We start from the raw sequence: 24,768 nt of genomic DNA on the forward strand, positions 1-24,768 counted from the left end.
TTTAAAATGCCAAACTGGCAACCCTGTTCCCTTCCAAGTTTGGGTAGACGTCTAGAACTAGTACAAAACAAAACAACGATATTCGAAGGTAGGTGTATTGTTTGTATTTTGTTGACCAAGAGAGTTCTCATTTCCGAGTTGTTGGAAGATTACCAGGTTGGATTATTTTTTATTCAAACTGCCTATTTTTGGATTACTTTTCACCTCTTTGGATTTTCATTTTAAGTTTGGATTTTTTGATTATTGTTGGATTATTTTGCCTGTAAGAAATTTTTCAAAATTGTATATTTCTCTCATGCAATAACACATTTTATAAACCAATTTTGATTACTATTCCTCTTATAATATTAAGTAAATTGTCTAGTTCAACATATTTGGTTGCTAAAATAAAAAGTGATCTATCTGCTGACCTGCAAAGTTTTGGTGTTAATCAAAGAAATCCTAGGAAATGTTGATGTGTACACCTGCTTTTATCAGCGGTTACTCAAGACTGATATAGAATTCTAGAAGACGTAGACTTCGTGCACAATTTTACTCATAAAGTTCACATACGTTTACCACCATTCAGGAAATCATCCCTGATGTTGAACAGTTCAACAGAAGATGGATGGATGTCTTTGAAGAAGCCCTTTCCCAGCTAGAGCTTCGAATGCCATCATCCAGAAACACATTTCAAAATCTTTCTAAACTTAATCCTACCGTCATTTTGAATTAGGCAAAAGCAAAAGGGCGAAAGTTTCAGAAGTTGCCTTTTCTTCGTGCCTTTCGGGATCAGTCAGTGTCAAAGATTGAAGAATAGTACAGGAAAATTGTTTTTGAACATTGGGCAGAACAGCCAGCTTTTTCAAAACAGGGACTTGTATTGGGTGCAGAGAGATCTTGAGTTGGAGTGAGGCATAATGAGTCATTTTGGGACTTGGCAAACAACGCATTGTCGTACCTGTTAGTCGCCTCTAATACATAATTGCCTTGACGTATGTTTCTATACAATGGCGGGGACGCTTAAGTGCTTACCTAGTGGCAGAGGCTAAGAGGTTAATCGTCACTAGACCATCCCGGGAGTCGGCCGATTTCAGGCGTCTCTCGTCGACCTGACGTGGTAGGTACGAACGGAATGGCGATCCAGCCTAGCGCCCGAATAGAATGAGAGGGCGGCACCTCCTTGCTGGAAGGAGGCGTACGAGGCTCAATCGTGGAAACTAGGCAAAACCTAGAAGGTAGGAGATGTATGAGACCTAGATGTGAGAACTAGGCATCTCCTTTGAGGGTGGGAGGAGCCAGTGACTCAAACCAACGGTGCGGCCAGAGTGGGAACCAAGACTCCTGACAATGACAGGTAGGAGAAAACTCCTGGCAGGAAGGAGTCATTTAGACCCAGAAGACTATGCCGCTAAAAACGCGCAGCGCTTCGACCGCTGTCGTGGTTGGGAAGGCTTAGGTCGTTGCATCCTGCCTGGTCGCCGGTACAGGTACAGAAGATCGCGTATTTGTACCTGGTGTTGTACGACGGTACCTTGGTCCTGTTTGAGACATAGGAGCCGGTGTGCCGAAGTATTTCCCACCAGCGGGGTTAATCTATGGGCGGCGGAGATCCGATTTAAGGTCTGGTGGACTATATGAAAAACTGGGATAATAGGGTGTGGGGAGTGGGAGCTGATACCAGTTAGCAATGCAGTAGCTCAATGGATGTTTTTTTTTTTTTTAATTTACCAACATTAAAATAAAACCAAGGAATCGACTATAATTGAGTACATAAGAGATCATAGTGAGAATATGCAGTGACATGGTTTTATTCAACAAATATTGCAAAGCTTTTATTGTAATAAGTATGAACCAGCGAATTGAATCCAAAACTGTATACTCCAATAACTGTAAACGCCAATACACCAAAAGCAAGCACATCCAAAGCAGCTAATTCAGATATTGCTGTAGACAGTCCTGACAACACTTCACATTTTTTTAAAAAGTGGAATCTGATGATCAGAAAATAAGAATTTGAGACCAAAAAAAAAAAAAATAGGAATTTATTACCAATAGATAATTCCCTATCAAAATTACAACCAGCTTTGTCACCAAACACGTAGGCAGGATTCTGACGCAGGTGGAAAAAAAAACAAAAAACCAAAACCAAAAAAAAAAAAACGTGTTAGGTAATGGAACGGGGAAAGGATTGCAATACATTATTTTCCTACTTACTTCTTTCTTGGCAATCAATGACTAAAAATAATTTTTCACCCTTTTCACATTTGGATTTTTTTTTCGAAATCTGGATTATTTTTCATAAAGGTTTGGATTATTTCAAGAATATTTTCTGGCAACCCTGATTTGTTTGTGTCCTACTCACTCAGCTGGAGCTCTGCATCACTAACTTTATGGTGCCGTGAGAAAAGTTGTGCAAGACAAAAAGAGAATCATTATGGCTTCGAATTCAGATTTAAATATAGCAAGGAAACACCTTTCGGATGTTTTAGGCGATTCAATGAGTTTGTAAGACGTAATTTTAATTCTCTCGCCTCCTTTTCACTTTCGTTTGCATTTGCATCCTCTTCTACTTTATTTACTCTTTACACTTTACTTTTTTTTACTTGAACTGACTTAACAGTTACTAGACCCTCTATACTGTTTTGGTTTTGAACTTTAATAGAATCAGATCACTCGCTAATAAAAGTAAAGGTTCAGTTTTCGAATGAATGTCAACTGACATTTCAGGGATGCCTCTTTTCCCCTGTTCAGCTTAATTTTTATCATTGCGATGCAGTTTAGTGAGCAGCAGCAGTGGCAGTCAAATTTTGACCCAACTCGCCCATAGGAAAGTTGTGACTGGAAATTGCCGTTCGCGTTTTGGGGGTTCAATTAAAGATGCATAACTTCGTTATAAAGAGGAATATCGCAGATATTTTGGTATCATTATTTTCGTCTTTCAATTTCCTTTTAAATTTAATGGTGCCAATTAAGGAAAAATCCATTAATAATTCCAGAAGTTATATGAAGTTAAAATTTGGCAATTTTCAAATGCATTTATTTTTTTATTTACTGCGTGTGTTTTAAAAATTTAAACGCTTTTTTTTAGAATAACATCTAAACTTTATTCATGCCAAATTTCAGGGCTCTATATCGATGCGCAGACACCTTTTAACTCTGCGCCGAAATGCCTTGTTTACATTATCTTCTCATCATGGCTACCGGGCGATATCGATATTCATATCGATATTTTAAATTTAGTTATGTATTATGTTAAATTTAGTCCATAATATTTTCAGTACTATTATTTACTATGTTTTTATTTTGAATACATACTTTCAACTTTATTTATAGGCATTTTGTAGTTTTTGTTTTAAAAGTTCGTATATTTCTCTCTTTGTGAAATCCGATATTAATAATATCGATATTTTAAAAATACCAATTGCTTTAATTTAATTTTATTTTACTATGCCATCAAGTCATCAAGTTTCTTTCCCATATGTTTAGATATGTTTATCATTTGTATCCATATTTTAAAGGCCTTAGCCTTAATAATTATTATGGTAAGAAGTTCTATTAGTTTTGACACCCCATACATTGAGAGAGAGAGGGGGGGGGGGGGGGGGGGGGGGGGGGGGGGGATAAAATTATATTAATTGACAGTTCAAATGATGTAATAGCAATAAACCCAAAGTGGTTCAGCAGAATTTTTTAAAGTATTAAAAGCCAGAACTTTCCTTCTAATTATAATAGGGAATCTGTTTCAATTTATTTGAACTTTTTCAATCTACCATTTTATTTATATGCAATTAAATTGCCATAGGTAAAAATAAACTCATTATGTCATTACACAACATGTTTATATCTTTTCATTTAAATACTCTCAAACCCTTTTTTATTCTCTATATATTGATTAAAAGAGGGTAATTATTTGCAAATGTTTCAGTGAGATATTGGGGATAAATCCAAAAGTGATAGAGCAAATTCTTTCTTACATCTAGCCGAGTTTTTGATTATGTAACATTTGCGTCATATAATGTAATAATGTGTTAATTTGAAATGTTTATCTTCCTCTTTATTAATGTAAATGCATTGTCCTCGATAAGACGAACATTTTGGTATACAATATATGATAAGAACTCCATATTGACTGTTTTAACCATTTTTTATTAACATCACGCGTTTTCGGTCACAACTTTGCAATGGTAATTTTGGGGTAAAAATCGGTCTGAAATTTCAGACTTTGAACTGCCGTAACTACATTTCTAATCAAGATAGAAACAAAATTCAAACTGTTTTGTAATCTGTGTTGCCAGCTCTTTCATATGACATTGGTTTCAAGTGTGTGAGGTACATTTAGAATTTCTATTAAACTCCCTCATGTACACCAGTACCAGTACCAGCCTTCAGTTTCTGGTTTACATTTCATCTCCTTGTCTCTCCATCTGTCTCTCTCCTTCCCCTGCACACACACACACGCACACACACACATATTTGCTCTTTCTCTGTCTTCCCTCCCCTCTTCTCACCTCCTTTTTGCCCCTTACTTTCGCAAATTATATAAAAGTAAAAGTAAAGTATATATTTGAACAAAAAAATGTTGTTCTGTCTCTTCCTTGTCGTTTTATCTTGATATGACCCGAGGAAGGCTGAAGGCTGAAACTACCTTCACTCCCTTTATTTTTCTATCTATTTTATCCCTTTACAAGGTCTGTTTAAGTCCACTCTACTTTATATGGTACTGGTACAGTCATTATCCCATGGGGTTTGAGTCAGTATAATTTTAAACTCTTTCAGTTTCAGGCATGGTGTTAACCCTATTGGGTTAAAAAAAAAAAAGATTATATTATTCCTTTTCTGTCCTTAAAGAGAGGTTACACAACTATGCTTTTTTCATTGTCCTGAGTATTATAGTGGTTTATTTATTTATTTACTTTTATTTTCAATTTTACAGATATCTTCAAAATTTGAATGCATGGTTCAAGAAAAAGGTAACCATATCTTGGGCTGAAGATAAACTGGTTCTATCTCCACATTTGAAATGTTAATGCATTACAGTTAGATTTGAAAGGCCTTCTTCTGACAAAAATTATGTTCATGTCTGGAAATTGGCTCAAAATTTATGTTCAAAAGAGTGGCTGAAGTTTATATACAGTTATTAACAATTAAAATCACTCTTTCTGAATTTGAAGAAATGTGGAGATGGAACCAGTTAATCCCCAGCACACAAACCCCCCCCCCCCCCCCCCCCCCAAAAGACTAAAGCTTTTATTTTGCGCAATATCCACAAAATGTGCTCAAATCGCTTTACACTAAATATCAATTGTGTATCGATCTTTACCTCAAAGAGACTTTTTTCCTCTTTTTTTTATTCATTGGCTTGAGATTATTGTTGCAAAATTTAATTGAGCCAGAGATTTTAAACAGTATTTGTGACTGATCATCTCAAAACGGTATTAATTCAAGTGAATTAGTACCAAAAACTGGTTTCTTTATTTGTAGAAATATTCAGAAATATCGAGATTTTAGTTTTATCACGGAAACAGAAGACTACATTAAAGAAGACTACATTATAGTCAAAGCTCTATTGGATCTTGGCATGAGCTTGGAAATACCACAGCATTCCTGCATCTTGTTGACCTTCAGCCATAAAGACAGCATGAGGGGAAAGACGAAGATGAAGAAGAGACAAATCTGAGGACATTCTTCTTTTTTATTCCTGATGCTTAGAATAAACTTAAACTTGAGCTTTTATATAGCGCAATAGCCACTAAACGTGCTCAAAGCGCTTTACAAGGGGTCCCTGGACTACAGCAACACTTCACATGTAGCATGGGACGGTAGGCGGTATTAAAATTATTTCAGACAGAGACACGCTATTGACGACCAGGTACTCATTTTACACCCGAGTACGGTGAAAGAATGTGAGTAAAGAGCCTTTTCCAATGACTCGACTATGCACAGGACCTTCGATCCGAAAGAGAGTGTCATACCACTAGACCACATAGCACAACAATAAATCTTAGGTTTCAATCTTGCTCATGGACGGAAAATCTCTAAAAGTAGAAAAAATGATTTAACAAGCTTTGGGAAACTAGTCCTCGATTTGTGATCACTTTTTAGCATCTCTATAATACCAGCTTGAGGTGATTCATTCCATTTTGATATTATTGACTTTAAAAAACTAAACTTTCGCTGAAGATGCTAAACCTGTTCCCGTCTAAGTCATTCATATTTTAGAAATTTAAGTAAAGTAAACTTATCAAGTCATAGAGTGAATTGGTCTAAAAATAGATTTTATGCCTGTAAACTGAATAAACTATGACATTGAAATGACTACTAGAATCGGTTGACTGTATTAAGTAATGAATATAAATGAATATTACGATTTTAATAAAGAAGAAAATACAAAACTTGGAATGTTTTGGGCTCAAAACCCTTCTTCAGCCAATAACAAAAAGTTTTTAATTATTACATGACGATAAATGCAGTCTATTGCAATGGTACTTTCCACCAGATCTAACAGACCCAGCTACACAATCACTGCTACGTGGGTGGGACTGGGAGGTTCAGAAAAAAAATCTCCACTGCATCAGAGATCGATCACAGCCCCATTATCTGTAAATCAAGTGCTTTACCAACTGAGCTATTGTGACCCCCTTTATTAAGGAGAATAATTTCATCATTTGCATAATCATATTTTGATCATTTTAACTTTATGTTCACTTTTTTTGGCATTCACGTAAATACCAGTTTGAATCCTGTAGTTTGCATATATTATAGTAATATCTGTCAATAACGTTTAACAGTCTCGTGTTGTATTCAGAAGTTTATTGTAAATACAAAAATCCTGATCAGACTAATTTACTAACAAATATGTTTATCTGTTTTGTAATCAGAAAGATAAAGAGGAGTTTGACCTTGATGCTCGAAAATTGCTCAGGAGTGACGCAGGTAAGTTGGTTTAAAATATTCTAAAAGGCTCATTCAATGATTTGGTTTTTAAACATTCAAGAATGCTAATTTAAAGGATTGGGTTTTAAACATTTAGAATGCTATTTCCAAGGATCCGGGTTTTAAGTTAAAATACTTATTCCAGGGGATTGTTTTAAAAAAGACATTTCTAGAATACTGATTCCAAGGGTCGGGGTTTTAAATATTACAGTTGTGGTTGTGCATGTTGTAGTATTGGTGATAGTGGTGTGGTGGTTTTTAAAGTAGTAGTGTTAGTGATGATGATGTGGTGGTGGTTGTTGTTATGTGGGTGTTAGTGATGATAATGTGGTTTTGGTGGTAGTAGTGATGATGCTGTTGTTGCAGTAGTAGTAGTAGTGATGATGATGTGTGATTGCTCTTTCAGTAGAGATGACAAAAAGCAGCTTAAAATTGATATTTAAAATTAAACATGGATAAATAAATTGCAAAATTTGCAGAAAATTGGTGGAAAGTGGAAATTCTGCGGCTACAATAAACCTGTGATCAGGAGGTTTAAGGTTCGATGTCCAGTTAAGACAAAACTAATTTTTTGAGATGTATTTTTTTTTTACTTGTATTTTTCTTTCTTGCATTGTCTGGCACTGTTTCATACATACACACTTTTTCAGATCTTTTTCTTACACCAGTGCCTGCTCCCTAATTTGTCACTATTAAAAACTTTATATTCTCTTTCTCTCCCGCCACCCGCCTACTCCAACTATAGTTCACCTCCACAATGAATTTCTCCTTGCCCTCATGGCCAAATGCCAGAGTTTGTCATCGTCCCTGGGTAAGATTTTATTTATTGTTATTCTTCACATGTCAAAGACATAAATAACAATGTGAAATTGAACATAAGCTTCAATTTAATATACGAAAACAGATAAAATGGGCCTTCAGGTTTCTCCTTTATCAGCAAAACAGGATGAATGAAACACTTCAGATGTCTGTAGTGTTATTCATCCCGTTTTGTTGATAAAGGGGAAACCCGAAGCGTCCATTTTATCTGTTTTCGTATATTAAATTGAAGCTTACATTCAATGTGGGGTTCCTTACCTCCCATAGTGGGCAGGGAGGCACTTACTGTGTCTTTTATCCCCCATATGTTTTCCAACTTGCTTTCTGTCTGTCTTGGAATGCAATTACTTGGTTTTGTCCAGGCAGTGGCCGGAAACCCGGGCTGAGAGGGAAACAATCAAATGTATGGTTAGTTTTGGGAGATGATATTTATTTCCTTGTAAATCATCTCTCTGTTATGTATTGTTATTTTGTATTTTTAACATATGATTTGTAAGAATTTGAGTGTATTCCTCTTAGTGGGATCTTTTGCTGTTGTCTGGGTGAGACTTTTATGTGATCTCAAACTAAGTAAGTACTTTGACAGTGTGCTCTTGGAATCTACATCTGTTTCTTATTCGAACCAATTCCCCTTTGTCTTACCTTTTCTTGGGTGCTTTACTTGTAATTCTTGAACTTTTTACTATCCTATTTTCTTCCTTTTTACTGGCGCTGATATGACCTTAATGTGTTGCAAGCGCCGTAAAACCCTTAAAAACAAAAACAAACAATTTCACATTGATATTTCTTTGAGCTTCGAGCAGCACCATTTACATGTCAAAGACACAGCCGTTTACTGCTTTCACTTTAGTTCGACAGGTAAATTTTGCCGGACGCTAGTTCATAACAGATGGCGAGTCACGGCCTGTGCCAAAAGGGAGACTGAGCAATTTTTCCTATTTTGATGATTTTTTTCTCAAGTTCAAAGTAGCGTAGTAAAGATGCTATTAGATGTAGCAATAAGATATTTTAGAGTCATAACAGGTGGTTTACATACTTTTATTTGATATAATTTTAGTAGATCATTTGGGATTAGATTTTATAGGAAATAACCATAAAAATGGGTCAGAAATTTTAATTACTTCAAACGATATAATCAAAAATTACATAGTTATCTGAGTTTATACAAATAAATGAGAAATACTGCAATAATCATCAATATTCACAGAGTAGAAATATATAATCAAAGTCGTTTTGTAATGAAGCATTGTTGAGATATCCGCTCACCTGTACAGCAATGTCCTTTTTTGACAGCAATAAAAAAAATTCGTGATCACCGAATTGTAGGGGTTTGTTGATCAAATGATCAAAACGAACTGATTTTAGTTATGGCAATTGACAATTCTTAGGAAAAGATATGTAATATGCATTCCTTTGACGTTTGTATAGATGTAAACTATATAATAATAATAATAATAATAATAATAATAATAATAATAATAATAATAATAATAATAATAATGATGATGACGATAATAATTACAATAATAATAAGGATAACAATAACAATAATAATAATAATAATAATAATAATAATAATAATAATAATAATAATAATAATAATAATAATAATAATAATAATAATGATGATGATGATGATGATGATGATGATGATCATTTTCATGAAAATAATATAGTGGCTATCACCTAAACGCCTGCTAATTTTGGAAAAACGCATTAATTTCTCTTTCAAATAGCTTTCGAAATGCCCGTTTTAAAAAAATGGAATTCGCCTATAATATGTCCCCCTGACAGAAAGGAATTAAAAATAGAAAGAAAGAAAGAATAAAGAATTTTACTGAATCATTTGCGGCCAAAGAATTGACTCGTCGCCTCCGAGAGTTTTATTTAACTTCCCAACGCCCCAAATTACTATCAATTCATTCAATATAATTTACTCCTCCCCACTCCACGCTCTCCGGCACTGTCCTTCCATGTCCCTCAAACTGCTTTCTTTCCATGGAGCGTCCAATCAGCTTTTTACAATTGCCCATTTCCAATTGGCTGCTGAATAAGGACAATTCTAATTTCAATTGTCCACCACTCGGTCATCAGCAAAGTCAAGAAAGCTCCTCCTACTCAAATCACACATACCCACGAATATGATAGGCCTTGTAGACCAGTCACTGGTCTTTGATGTTACACAACCATCCGCCAGCTTTGATCACATCGCTTTTGATGGTCACTCAATATCTATCTTCTTCTCTCAACCCCGTTGACTGTACCACGAGTCAACATAAAAGAATGTCGCGGTGAGGTGCGAATCGTGAAGATGGAATGACGTAGCTGTGTTAAAGTTATAGGTTCAAAGTTCAATTGTCAGAGAGAACTGATGAGAGATTAAACTGAGGTGGTAAAATGATAATTAGTTCGTGGTAAAACGTTGCATAAATTAGTTTTATGTTATGTACACAAACACACACACACACACACATACTCTCTCTCTCTCTCTCTCTCTCTCTCTCTCTCTCTCTCTCTCTCTCCAGTGCTGCGACAAAAAAAAAGGACGCCGACCAGATAGCTAATACTATTTAAAATGGAAATTTGTTGAAAATGGTCTGCTTATTGAACAACCAAAGCATCGTGGATAACAGAAATGATCATTGTGAATCAGTTGAAACACGTGATATCGATGTAATACTAATACTAGTAATAATCATAAAATATCAGTGTATTTATCTTACTCTTGATCACCACTGTAATAATAACAATATATTATTATTTTATATTAATATAATAATAATAATATATAATAATAATAATAATAATAATAATAATAATATAATAATAATAATAATGATAATAATAATAATAATAATAATAATAATAATAATAATAATAATAATAATAATAATAATAATAATAATAATAATAATAATAATAATAATAATAATAATAATAATATAATAATAATATATAATAATAATAATAATAATAATAATAATAATAATAATAATAATAATAATAATAAATAATAATAATAGTAGTAGTAGTAGTAGTAAAAAATAAATAATATCCATTTTTTGACAATAAAAAATCGTGATAAACGCATTGAAAAGGACGGAAAGGGGGAGGGGATTAATGATCAGATAATCAAATGAACTGTTATTTTAAAATAAATTGACAATCATAGGTAAAAATAAGTTATAAGTATTCCTCTGAACTTTGTATAGATCTTAACATATTTTTATACTTTTTATTAACATACGTAAAACCTCACGATTATTTTAAGGAACAGCATCTAATTAATCAACCAACGTTCTGTTTTCTTTTTTTTCACCGGTGGAACTTCACTTGCTAATTCTGGAGCAGTTTGCATGAAATGTTTTTTAACCACATATCTCATTTGAGCCCTTTCACAGCTTATTCGGCAGAGTCCATTTGCATTGAGACAATGCTTGTTTTCAGTATGACCATTCATCTGAGTAAAGAAAAAAAAATCATTAGTTATTATTGATATTGATGATGATGATGATGATGATGATAATAATAATAATAAGAAGAAGAAGAAGAAGAAGAACTGTAATAATAAGAGTTATAATAATATTATTGATTGTTAGTAATAATACGATAGTGATCGCCTAGATGCCTGCTAATAATAATAACGTAATAATTTTCCTTTAAAATATTGTTCTAAATGCCCGTTATTCAAAATGGAATCCGCCTATATACCCACTCTGAAATATTTTTAGCAAAAATAAGATAGAGAAAGAAGATTGCTGTAGCATTTGCGGCCAAAAAATTGATTTATCACCGGTCTGCAAGAGTCTTATTTGACACCTAGACAACGCCCCAAATTACTTTCAATTCATTTCAAATTTACTCCACCTCTCCAGAAATTTCATCCCATGACATCCAAACTGCTTTCTATCCATGGAGTGCCAATCATATGTTTACAATTACCAATTTCCAACTGGCTGCTGAAAAAGGACATTTATAATTTCAATCGTCCACCAGTCGGTCATCGGCAAAGTCAAATAAGCCCCTCCCACTCAAATCACATATCCCCTCGAATGCTCGGCATTGTAGCGCAGTCCACCGGGCTTTTGAGGTTACACAATCATCCGCCACCTTTGATTACATCGCTTTTTGATGATGTCATAATATATCTATCTACCCTCTTTTCTCACGCCCGTTGACTGTATCAACGGGCGATGTAGAAGAATATCGAGGGAAGGTGCGAATCGTGAAGACGGACTGGCAAATCGGTGTGAAGGTTATAGGTTCAAAGTTCAATGCAATAAAAATCGTTCCGTGCTAAAAATGTGCGTAAATGAGTTTTATACACACACACACACACACACACACACACACACACACGCTCTCTCTCTCTCTCTCTCTCTCTCTCTCTCTCTCTCTCTCTCTCTCTCTCGTGTGTGTGTGTGTACTACTACTACTACTACTACTACTACTACTACTACTACTACTACTACTACTACTACTACTACTACTGCTGCTGCTGCTGCTACTACGATTACTACTATTACTGCGCTATCATCATCATCATCATCATCATCATCACCATAAAACAACAACAGCAACAACAATGTTATCATCACCATTGGACTCGTGTTCTTATGTCTCTGGAGTTTGTCTGAATACGGGACTATTTTGTTAGCCAACAAAGAATTAGACAAGGTGTGTTTACACATTCATTGTGCAGAAACCTGTCATTACAAATCGGTGAAATAAATGCTATATTAAAAGTAGATTATTACTCTTGTATTTACTACCATGTGTTAGGGTAACAAAACTCAGATAACATCAATTTGAATTTTTTAAACAATGAAAAATATTTTTCAGGTTAATTTTAAATAGAAAAATATACATGTTTCAAGAAAGAATAAAGTATACTCACCATTTCTTGATATCAATGAAAATAATTGCGTCTTAAAGATGAAAATGTGGCCGTTATATCCATATAAAATAGAAAAATATAGAAGAAGTGTATGGTCAGCAATTACAGTGTAAAAATTAACGATTTTACGAAATCTGTCCTATAGCCTGACTGACAATGAAATCCAAGCGGTGCATTCTACCTGCAGGGATAAATATAGGCCAGTTTTCACGTTCTGGACATCTGTTATGACGTAACCACACGGTGGTCTCCCCGTCATCGACGGTGGGTCGTTCCCATTGGGGGTGAGGCGGTAGAAAACTAAAGTGAAAGATTTCTAGTGTAATAAACGGCTGTGAAGACAGTAATTTAGATTGGACTTCGGTTTATCATAACTTAAAACAGACCAGGTTTTCACATTCGATGTTGTTCTCAATTTGGGAGATGTTCCATGTGCAGGTGCCACTTCAATAACAGTAAATATACTGAGTTGCTCACCCGAGTTTATATTTATTAAAGTATTATTTATCCAAAGAATGGACTGGTAGGTTTGTTATTAAACAGGTGATTAATTTTACGTCTACAAAATAAATGTTTATTTTGTTAGGGTTGGGATGCCTGGGACTCGATGATCAGGCACAACTTTAGAACTATAACTCTAACCATGATGGCCGTGCGTAGGAAATCTTACCCCATCATTATTTTTACCTTTTGAAACAAAAAGTGCAAAACTACACATACACACACACACACACACTTACAGGCTCACGTTAAATAGTCTTCGTGTAACCTATTAAATTCAAGGCCTTCAAGTTTAGTTAGTTTTTATTATATTTTACTTTTCTCCCTCATTTTTATCTTTCACATCAATGATAAATACGTAGTTCCTCGTGAGGCGCCTGGGACCAGCAAGTCACAGAAACCCACCAAGAACAAGAAGAGACCTCCAGGAGGCAGAGGAAACTTACAGGTATTATAATATAGATAGACGAAGTTGACGTCACTCTGGTCTTTGTTACTGTTTTTTGCCATCCATGTTTATGAGTATTTCTCACTTAACTGTATTATCCGGACTATAAAAGTTCATGGTTACACAGAGTTTTGTGTGTTGGTCCGTTATAGTTATACTTCTGGATGGTATTGTTGTGAGCTTCTGAGCCAAGCGCATACTATATGTATTATATTTTAAAAACTTGTGTAAAAATTATACGAAAAAGTGACGTTGCAACAATTTTGATGGGATTGTTTGGTTCTGGGAATTTTAGAGACAGTCTTGTGTTTTATATTTATTTATTCATTGATTTCAGTAAAGATTGGAAGGTGTCGGGGGGGGGGGGGTAATCCTTCAGGGCCATTGGGCCCATGGAGCTGGAGTTTATCCCAGTTTCTGTAGCGTGAAATGGACAATAGCAATTGCTTGCTGTATTTTAGATAGGACACTAGTCTATCGCAAAGTACTTTCTGCTATATCTAACAGACCCAGCTACCCAATTACTGCAGGGGGGTCAGAAAAAAATGTCGACTGGATCGATCTTGGTCCCTTTACGTGTGATGCGAATGCTCTACCATCTAAGCTCTCGCGATCCCCAGGAGGGGGTCAAAGGGGGGGAAAATGGAATTGATTGAACTGGAGTATTGTCAGTATTCATATTTTGCAAACACATTTCTGATATTTAAACAGGTATTTTCCTGTTTCCTCAAAAAATTTTAGACCAGAAAACAGTTTATAGTTTTAGTTATAAGTGCTGCTTTTGTTGCTGTTGTTGTTGCTCATCTAGATACCTCTAAATTGGCATTAAGCTCCTGAAGTAAATTGAGACCATTAAAGATGCTCTACATACAGACTGTCAAGAGAACCACAATTTTTTAATGATTTTATTCTGAATACACAACATCAACAATAGTGCTCACCGACACTGACTGAGTCAGTCAGTTTAAATGAAGAAGGAGAAGCAGATGTTATTACTGAAGTTATAAATAGTCTATCCACTTTCCACTTCAGCAACGGTTTACTCCTGCAAGGCCAATGGATTTTGTACCTCAGATTACCAGTAAGGCACTAGAGGAGGATGCTAGTCCGACACCTTTAGGTAAGCTAGACTAAAAAAAATAAAGAATTACACCCTTTTTGCTTGGCATCATGAGATGTTGTTGCCTTGGCATTCCATGAAGAAATATAGATAATCCATTGAACAAACGTTTGATGTCAACAGGAATCATCCATGTTACCCAAAGAAGGAAACGAAAACGCCTGAAAGCAGGGCTGGAACTTGGTATCCTCCTTGACCACTCAGTCATTCTCCCCACCCCAACTAGACTAATTTAATCAAAATACTCTGTGTTTGAGAAATGTATAAGAATTGTATTGTATTTGTTATCATCGTCATCCCAAGCAAAAAGTTCTTGATTGAGCTACTTTGGTTATGTTATTGAAATAAGGTTAATAATTTTATGTTGCTTGAAATTGTCAACAGAATGATCAGCGTTTTTAATCACTAACATCCTCATTAAATCATTGTAATGATCATCATAGTCGTCATCATCATCACATTATTATAGTCGTCATCATCATCATCAATATCTTCATCATATTCAATTTGACCAGGTTTTGTGTCAAGAGAGGGTTTGATGCCTGACACGGCTATGATTCATGGCAGAATGTTGGTGTGTGCATGGGAATCGGGCTTGGCAGATGTACAGGACAGCGCTGTCAAACTGTTGCTTTTGGCTTTAGAGGTAAGTGTTGCAGTTGTCAAGTTTGACTTAACCCTTTCCTTACCAGCCATTTTCAGAATTTTCCCCATAATGTCACACCACCCAACACAAAAATAGTTTTTTTTCTTACTCAAACAGAAAAGCAACAAATACATTCTATGCATAATATTGATCAGCAAAATGAACTCTACAACATAGTGTCACGTTTTTATAGGTATAATAAAACATTTTCCTTTAAATTGTGTGATTTACAAAATAAAATCTGAATGATAAACTGCTTCTTCTTCTTCTTCTTTTTCTTCTTATTGTGGAAACCTCCAATGTTGTCGAGGATCACTCCACAGTTTGTAGGGTTTTCTATTGTAAACTTGTTAAAACTCTGCACATAATACTAATAAAAAGTACATAGAGACAAATCACACCATTTTTAAATTGACAGAATTGAATGACCAGAGGAAAACCCATCCCTTAACCCTCTCATTACCAACCATAGGAAAATCGTCACATTCATTACGATCCAATCAACACTTTAAAAAAAATGTTTTAAGTGTTGATAGGATCGTAATGAATTTGACGATTTTGCTATGGTTGGTAATGAGAGGGTTAAGGGATGGGTTTTCCTCTGGTCATTCAACTCTGTCAATTTATAAATGGTGTGATTTGTCTCTCAAAACAAAAAATATGTAGCACTGTCATTTAAATAAAATGAGCGAAAAATTAAATTTCAACTTTAAGATGAATAAAAACATCGGCATGACACATTTAGGGCTCAAAACCCTTCTTCAGTAATACTTCACATACAAGTTTTTTTTTGTTTTTTGTTTTTCCTTTATGAGAACTGGATTACTCTATGTAGAATAAGATTTAGATTTTCAGACTTAATTTAAACTTGGACAAGTATTGGTTTATATTGAAACAATGCGTGTTTTTAATAAGCTTTTTTTTTTTCTCTCTATCAGAATCAATTGAAAAATATTTTGACTCTGGTAATCCGTCAGAGGAAAGGTTTTAAACTGAGAGAGCACCGGTTTACATATTCCTCTGGTATCGGTGTCAAAAACCCGTATTGTTTGCAGTCACAAAAAGTATCCGATCCTGGCCTTGAGAGGTAAGTTGATATTTTCACATTTGACAACCAGTATGAGTTCTCATTTTTAAATACGCTTTGAGGTCCAAAATACGATAATATGGGATTTGTTAACCAAATTATGCTAAATGCAAAAGGTCAGGATTTGTGCCGTTAACAGCATTGTCTCTATCGGAAAGAAATTGTATTATCACCTATGAGGTTTCGTGTCTCGTTCTTGAAGTTACGGATGGGGGGTGAGTTATAAAAGTGAAAGAGTTAAAGTACTTTATTAGATATAATCTCCAGCTAGATGTAAACAGTATGTAAAATTTGGTGACGATTGGTCCAGTGGTTTTGGAGCATTAATGTTACAAAAAGTCCAATTTTCCAAATATATATACAAAGCCTTGCCTTCCAAATTTATCTGTTTATTGTAAAATATCTAACAATTTTCAGATTTCCAACAATATTGCCACAATCTTTTTACCCTGTTCATCGTAATTTTATAAAGTAATTAACACAAATGAATATAACGGCTTTAATAAAGGATAAAATACCAAACACAGAAAGTTTCGGGCTTAAAACCCTTCTTCAGTCAACAACAAAAAAATAGTGAAAACATAAATACATTACCTACTAAAAACAACAGATTAACAAGTTGATGTATGTATTTTCTTCTTGATTGACAAGTTGATGTATGTATTTTCTTCTTGATTGACAAGTTGATGTATGTATTTTCTTCTTGATTGACAAGTTGATGTATGTATTTTCTTCTTGATTGACAAGTTGATGTATGTATTTTCTTCTTGATTGACAAGTTGATGTATGTATTTTCTTCTTGATTGACCTTGTTTGTTTTTTTGTTTTTTTCTTCTATCAATTAAACAGTGAGGCCACCACCATCACCACCAGTTTTCACCATGCCCCGTCCCTCAGACCTTCCTTAGAGATTGGAGAGGAAATGGCAGCACAGCAAGATGCCCTTGGATGGGATGTGGCCGAGGATGAAGATGACCTTGACCCAATCTCACTCTATGACGTCAGAGACACTTTACATGTAAGCATGTTTTTAATGATTTTTTTTAGCTTCTTTTTACGAGTGCAAATAAATGATTATTGCGACCTACCCTCTATTCATTCAAAAAGGTGTGTATGAAACATTACACCTACTAAGCAGAAAGAAAAATGCAAGAAAAAACCATCCCAAAAGATCAGCCTGCTTTATCTGGGGATCGAACCCCATATATATTCTGTGTGTATGACACTCGCCAATGGATCAGAAATATATATATCATGATATCATCCGTAAAGAATTGCCAAATCCCCTTTATTCATCCTATAGGGGAAATTTGTCTTTAGGGTCTATTCCAAGGAAAGACTGGAATAATTCAGGCATTAGCTGCAGTGCAGTGCAGTGCTACAAACTGAGCTAGGTCGAGATGACTTGCTCAAGGCCACACAGTGCAGCAGGTATTCGATTCATCTTGGGTGCGAAGCCACACTGCTCTTCCTTTTTTTTCACCTATTGCACACACCCTTGGAGTTGGCAGGTCTGACAATTCTATTGGACACACCCTTGGAGTTGGCAGGTCTGACAATTCTATTGGACACACCCTTGGAGTTGGCAGGTCTGACAATTCTATTGCACACACCCTTGGAGTTGGCAGGTCTGACAATTCTATTGGACACACCCTTGGAGTTGGCAGGTCTGACAATTCTATTGCACACACACCCTTGGAGTTGGCAGGTCTGACAATTCTATTGGACACACCCTTGGAGTTGGCAGGTCTGACAATTCTATTGGACACACCCTTGGAGTTGGCAGGTCTGACAATTCTATTGCACACACCCTTGGAGTTGGCAGGTCTGACAATTCTATTGCACACACCCTTGGAGTTGGCAGGTCTGACAATTCTATTGGACACACCCTTGGAGTTGGCAGGTCTGACAATTTTTTTGATAAGTCTCAAATTTAGGGGGGCAGCATGGCTCAGTGGGACGGTCTTTGCTTCGTACCCGAAAGGTACCAAGTTCGATCACCCGCCGCTGCGCTGTGTGGCCTTGAGCAAGTCACCTCGCCCTAGCTCAAATTGCGGCTCTGCGATGCAGCTGACGCCTGGGTTATTCCAGTCTTCCCTTGGAATAGACCCAAGAGACAAATATCCCCTATGGGATGAATAAAAGGATTTTTATTTTAGGCTTATTTAATTTTTTTTTTTCCCTCCTCCAGTTATACAGAAACGCAATCTCATCACATTCCGTGTTTGCCCCAACAGTGGAGAGAGTGATCCACAACATGTGGCACCCCAGTCAGGAAGAGTTGGACCAGGATGAAATCAATGCCCAGGAAATGAATCTCAAACACAAACTGGCCCAGCGTAGAACTTCAGTGGAGGAAATTATCAGTTGATTTTTTTATTGTTTTTTTTTTTTGGGGGGGGGGGGCGTCAAACTGGCCGAGTGGTTAAGGCATTGTACTGTGATCTGGAAGGTACCGGGTTCATTTTTTTTTTCCTTTAGCAAGATTATTAACCCCCAATTTGCTCACTTGGACAACATGGGTGATTCCTGTTAACGTCAGACATTCTGTTTGGATTACAGTAGAACTCGGAAATAGCGAGTTCGACGGGTTCACTCCTGATTACTCGCTATTTCCGAGTTCTCGCTATTCCCGAGTTGCCAGAAAAGGTCACTCGACCGTACAAAAAGATGGAAAGACAATGTGTGTGTGTGTGCGTGTGTGCCGCAAATGACTGTGTGTGGATAAAGTGGGGTGGGGGTGGGGTTGAACACGGCCTTCGTTAACTACGTAATGATGGCCACGGGTTGAAGTTGATCCACCCCTAAAACCCACCCCTTCCATTTCCACCAAGATTTCATGTGTGTGTGCGAGTGTTTGTATGCACTAGGCATGTTTGATGAGGTAATCAAACGCATCACTCAATCACTGACCCACTGAAATGATGGTTCCATGCTCCCTTCTCTCGCTGATCGTGTCGTTCGTCGCTGACCGATGCTGCTAAGTGAGGCATGTTGACATGTTGGCTGCCAGTGCTAACCTCCCGCGTCGCGTGGCATCACATTGAGTGAATAATTGACCCCCACCCCCAATACACACACATGCACACAAACACACGCACCCAACCCCCACCCAAATTTGTTTCTCCTCCTATGTACTACTACAGACTAGGCTACTATGTAATATTACTCGTAACGAGAAATAAGAAAAGGAAAGAAGCTAGGCTAAAAATATTTAAATCACCCTTGTCTGTTGTTTTGCTTTACTTCGTTTGAAGTCCTAGGCTGGGGCAGGAAATGCTCGTTATTTCCGAGTTGACCTCTTTTTCATACTCGCTACTTTCATGTTAATTTTATTGACTCAAATAAGAGAAAAAAAACGGGGATTTAGATTTTACTCGCTATTTCCGAGTACGTTACTTTCATGTTCTACTGTATCTATATTCCTTTGTGGAATGCCTAAGCGATGGGATCTTATGGTGCCGTTGCGAAAGGGGGTAATTTAAATATTTTTTATTTCTTTGTTTATATCGTTGATGTCTGGGAGGTTCAGCAAGAAGTCAAACTCAAATTTATGACATTGATGGATACAAAATTAAATCAGGGAAATTTATATGTTTTGGTGAGAAATTTGTCATTTGCAAGCAATGGTTGTTTCTCATATAAGAGGCTATTTCCAATAATATTCATATGCTATTGTGTTTGAAAGTAATGTAAATGGTGCTGCTCGAAGCTTGAAGAAATAAATAACAATGTGAAATTGAATGTAAGCTTCAATTTAAATACGAAAACAGATCAAATGGATGTTTTGGGTTTCCCCATTATCAACTGAACAGGATGAATGAAACACTACATTCGTCTGTAATGTTTCATTCATCCTGTTTTGTTGATAAAGGGGAAACCCGAAACATCCATTTTATCTGATTTCGTTTATTAAATTGAAGCTTACATTCAATTTCACATTGTTATTTATTTGTGTGTGAAAGTGAAATAGGGGAGAGTGAGAAATTAATTTGAAATACGTTTTCTTATTTTCAAATGTGTTAGGATGATAGTCAGATGCAAATTAGTAATGCAGTAGTAGCAGTAGTATTAGTGGTAGTGTTAAAGAAGTAGCAATAGATGCAGCAACCTCTGGATAACAGCACCTTGATGAATAACGACAACCTCTGGATAGTTACATTGAACTCTGGTCCCGATTTTTTTTACAATAAATTATTAGCAATATAACTCCCAAGATAGCGACATACATTTTAGTTAATATCAAGGAGAAGAGCCTTTTGATTATTTCAAGTATGTCGCTGGCAAGATAAGGTACAAGGAGATCATTTGACTTGCATTTTTCTAGGAAGGGTTTTCAAATCAATGATAACCACCAACCGTGTGGATTTTGGGGTTTTGTTTTTCAGTTGCATTTTGTCATCCAAGGTTAATTATTAATATACTTATGAGTTTTTAAAAGCCTTTGAATTTGAATATTCAACTATTTTACCACTATTTTTTTTTAAACAGCCAAAAATGTCAACATTTAGGACTCAGATATTAATTTTACAACTCTAGGACCTTGCTGGACACCCTGTATCATCGTCTTCATGTTTAATTATTTAGTTCCAGCCGGTATTGTGGACTTTATTGGGACGATTCCTTGGGAACAGATTTTTTTCTTAGGCAACTGTTATGAGTGGCATGTTCGTTGTTTCGGGCAGTTAGATTTGTCTCTCATTGTTAGAGGTAGATTAAAAGTGTCATTTGTTTTTCATTAAGTCATGAAATGTCACTCAATTTCATGGCTGCTGCCTAATTGGGACTATTTGTCAGAAACCGAGCCTTCCCAATAAACCAGCTTGGACTGTATGATCTATTTGTTTTCTTCTCTGCTGTGATTGGATTGTATAGTGTGTGATTGTGTGTGCATGAGTGTATGTAGCCAAAGTAAGTGTGGGATGTATACGTGTATGTGTCCATTATAATATAATTGTATTTTAGATTGGCATAGTGTGAACTAAAATGAATTTCATTTCTTGGACAAAGAAGTTCTATTATTAATATTATTATTATATTATATTATTACTATTTATTATTATTATTGTTAATTTATATTATTATTATTATATTTTATTATATATTACTATTATTATTATTATTATATTATTACTATTATTACTATTTATTATTGTTAATATTATTATGATTATGTCAGATACTCTATGATTGAATATTTTTTATATAAACTCATTTTACACAATTCCACAAATGACCAGATTTGTCTCCTTGTTTTGTTTAGTGAGTATTGTGATTGTGATTTTATTTTAGAACCTAACAATAATAAATCAAACGCTGGTTAGGGTCCTTTTGACCTCCCATAGTGGGGCAGGGAGGTCACTTTTGCTGTGCCTTTCATCCCACTATATTTTTTTTCCTTTTCTCAGTTTTCTTCCTGTCTTTGTCGTGGAATGAGATTACTTTTTTTTTTTCTGGATGGGGTCCTCTGACCTATCGTGGTGGGCAGGAGGTCACTTGTTGTATCTTCTATCCCTTTATATCGGTTTTCTGAGTTTTTTCTGTCTTTGTTGTGGTCCTGACAAAGTCCTAGACTGAGAGGAAGACTGTTGAATGTATGGTATTTTCTTTTGTTTGAGAGATAGTATTTTTTTTCCATTACTCTCATTCTCTCACCATACTCTGTTGTAAAATGAGTACCTGGTCAATAACAGCATTGTCTCTGTCGAAAATTTTTTTTGTAATATAGCCTTCACAGGCGTCGTGTCCCGTCCTACATGTTAAGTATTGCTACTGTTTGTTTGCTTTCAGGGATTTTACGTCGCTTGGAACACATTTAGGTCATAGCAGCGCCAGTAAAAAGGAAAAAATGGATAGTAAAAAAGTTATAGAATTACAATTGAAGCACCAAAGAAAAAGTAAGACAAAGGGGAATTGATTCATATAGGAAACAGATGTAAATTCCAAGAGTATGCTTTCAGTACTCAGTTTGAGATTACCTAAATGTCTCGTCCTAAAACAAGCACAGGTCCCCACTAACAGGAATACACTCAAATGTTTACAAATCATATGTAAAACAAAAATAATAATGCATTAATTAAAGAGAGATGATATAAAAGACAGCAAAATCATCTCCCAAAACTCCTACAATTTGACTGTTTCCCTCCCAGCCAGGGCCAGGACAAAACCAAGTAATCTCATTCCAAGACAAAGACAAAGCAATTGGAAAACAGATTCAGGGGAATAGATGACAGCAATGCCCACAATGGGAAGTCAGGAACCCACCCAGGTGTTGCTGTAAAGCACTTTTAGCACATTTAGCGCCAGTAAAAAGGAAGAAAACGGGATAGTAGTAGAAACGTTCTAGATATACACTTAAAAGTTGAGGAAAATGTAAGACAAAGGGGAGTGGTTCAAATAGGGAACAGATATAGATTTCAAGAGCATACCATCAATGGACTTAGTTTGAGATCACCTAAATGTCTCACCCATACACCAGCACACGATTCCACTTAGAGGAATACACTCAAATGCTTACATTATACATTAAAAAAACAACATAACTATACAATAACAGAGCGATGATTTACAAGGAAAAAAATATCATCTCCCAAAACAACAACCATGCATTTGACTGTTTCCCTCCAGCCAAGCACTACAGCCAGGGCCAGGGAAAACCAAGTAATCTCATTCCAAGATAAAGACAGAAAGCAAGTTGGATAACATATAGTTATAGGGGGATAGAATACACAGTAAGTGGAACCCTGCTCACTATTGGAGGCCAGGAACCCCACCCAGTTAGATAATGTCAAAATAAGCACATTAATAGATTGCTCATAGAATATTGTTTAGTGTCTAAATCTAAAAGTGTCACAAGCATCGTAAGACCACCCCTCTCCCTCCATGCTCATTATTAAGGGAGCTCCAACCATCAACTAATGTCAAGAAGAATAAGCTCAAATACGCAGGGTTTTAGAAAAAAAAATATTCTTTTTTACAATTTCATCATATTACACGAACATAATCGTAATTAAATAAAATATTACACATTAAAACCCTGTTGTAGTTTTATTTATTTATAATAGTAATAATAATAATAAAGATGATGATGATTATGACGAAAAGAACAAAAAAGATCTGAGTTGAAGTATTTTTTTTAATTGGAGAGTGTAAAAGGATGCTGTAACAAAACTGATCATATGTGTGTGTGTGTGTGTGTGTGTGCTTTGCATGTCAAGGCTAAAGATATATGTTTGTACATCACACATACATGAGTACATTTAAGTTGTTATACTAGCTGTACCATGTGTATCATTATTGTAATCTTTCAATCAATTTAATATTAAGGACATTCAAGGGGTTTTATCCTATTTTGCCCTTTACCATATTATGTTATGTTATGTCAATGATATGACGTGGAATAATATAGCACCACTGCCATACTTTGAGAAAGAAAATAAAAAAAACACCTTAAAATTTTTGGCTGGAAAACTCGTCGTTCAAATGTCGATGATCTTGTTACTTAAATCCTGGGAATTACTCGAAATGGACGTGGGTTTCTGATATGTTTTGGTGATAAAGCTAATACAAATATTTTCTGAGATGATCACTAAAATAATTTGTGTCCAATACAAAAGTTAGCATTTTACAAATTATTGGTTACGAAATATGAAGCTCTTGGAGTTGAGTCATACACTAAAAATAAATTATTTAATAAATCCAAAGTCATGAAAGAATCCTACTGGGTGGGGTCTTTTGACCTCCCATGATGGGCAAGAGGTCACTTGCTGTGTCCTCTATACCCCCTATATTTTTTCTGAGTTGCTTTCTGTCTTTGTCTTGGAATGGGATTAGTTTGTTTTATCCTGGCCCAAGGGCTGGGAGGGAAACAGTCAAATGTAAAGTGTTAGTTTGGGGAGTTGATATATTTTTCCCCTTGTGAATCATCTCTCTGTTATATGTACTGATACTGATAGTTGAACTTTTGTTTTGAACATATCTTGTAAACATTTGAGTGTATTCCTCTTACTGGGATCCTGTGTGGTGTCTGGATGAGACTCCTATAGGTGTTCAATAGGAATCTACATCCGTTCCCTATTTGAACCAATTCCCCTTTTTCTTATTTTTTCTTCAATGCTTCAATTGTAATTCCAGAATTTTTTGACTATCCCATTTTCTTCCTTTTTACTGGCGCTGATATGACCTTAAAAACAATCAAGCAAAACAATCCTATGATAATTGATCTGCAGCAAATGTAAACAATAAATAATTGAAAGAACAAATGTTCACCTGCTCTCATAGTATCTGAGAAAAAGTTCAGCAAGAAATTTAGTCATATTATTTGAGCAACAAAATC

General features: G+C 35.5%; 1 protein-coding gene across 1 annotated transcript; it reads left to right on the plus strand.

Moving 5' to 3' along the window:
- The first annotated feature begins 2,326 nt into the window (after positions 1 to 2,326).
- On the plus strand, positions 2,327 to 19,792 carry LOC144980121 (transcriptional adapter 1-like). Its single transcript, XM_078927666.1, has 10 exons — positions 2,327 to 2,487; positions 4,916 to 4,952; positions 6,861 to 6,915; positions 7,661 to 7,726; positions 13,495 to 13,580; positions 14,613 to 14,700; positions 15,216 to 15,346; positions 16,285 to 16,433; positions 17,283 to 17,451; positions 18,625 to 19,792. Exons 1-10 carry the CDS (start codon positions 2,417 to 2,419, stop codon positions 18,802 to 18,804), a joined length of 1,032 nt encoding a protein of 343 aa, XP_078783792.1. The 5' UTR covers positions 2,327 to 2,416; the 3' UTR covers positions 18,805 to 19,792.
- The last annotated feature ends 4,976 nt before the right edge of the window (positions 19,793 to 24,768 follow it).

Source organism: Berghia stephanieae, chromosome 9 (genome assembly GCF_034508935.2).
Source record: "Berghia stephanieae isolate SIO BIC M18660-M18661 chromosome 9, UCSD_Bste_1.3, whole genome shotgun sequence".
Classification (NCBI taxonomy): Eukaryota; Metazoa; Mollusca; class Gastropoda; order Nudibranchia; family Aeolidiidae; genus Berghia; species Berghia stephanieae.

What these genes read in the sequence shown, in the direction of transcription:
- LOC144980121 (XM_078927666.1), top strand. Translation starts at nt 2,417, where the DNA reads ATGGCTTCGAATTCAGATTTAAATATAGCAAGGAAACACCTTTCGGAT. An exon ending in ATTGCTCAGGAGTGACGCAG is followed by an intron (nt 6,916 to 7,660) that starts GTAAGTTGGTTT and finishes CTCCAACTATAG; the next exon opens with TTCACCTCCACAATGAATTT. An exon ending in GAGGCAGAGGAAACTTACAG is followed by an intron (nt 13,581 to 14,612) that starts GTATTATAATAT and finishes TTTCCACTTCAG; the next exon opens with CAACGGTTTACTCCTGCAAG.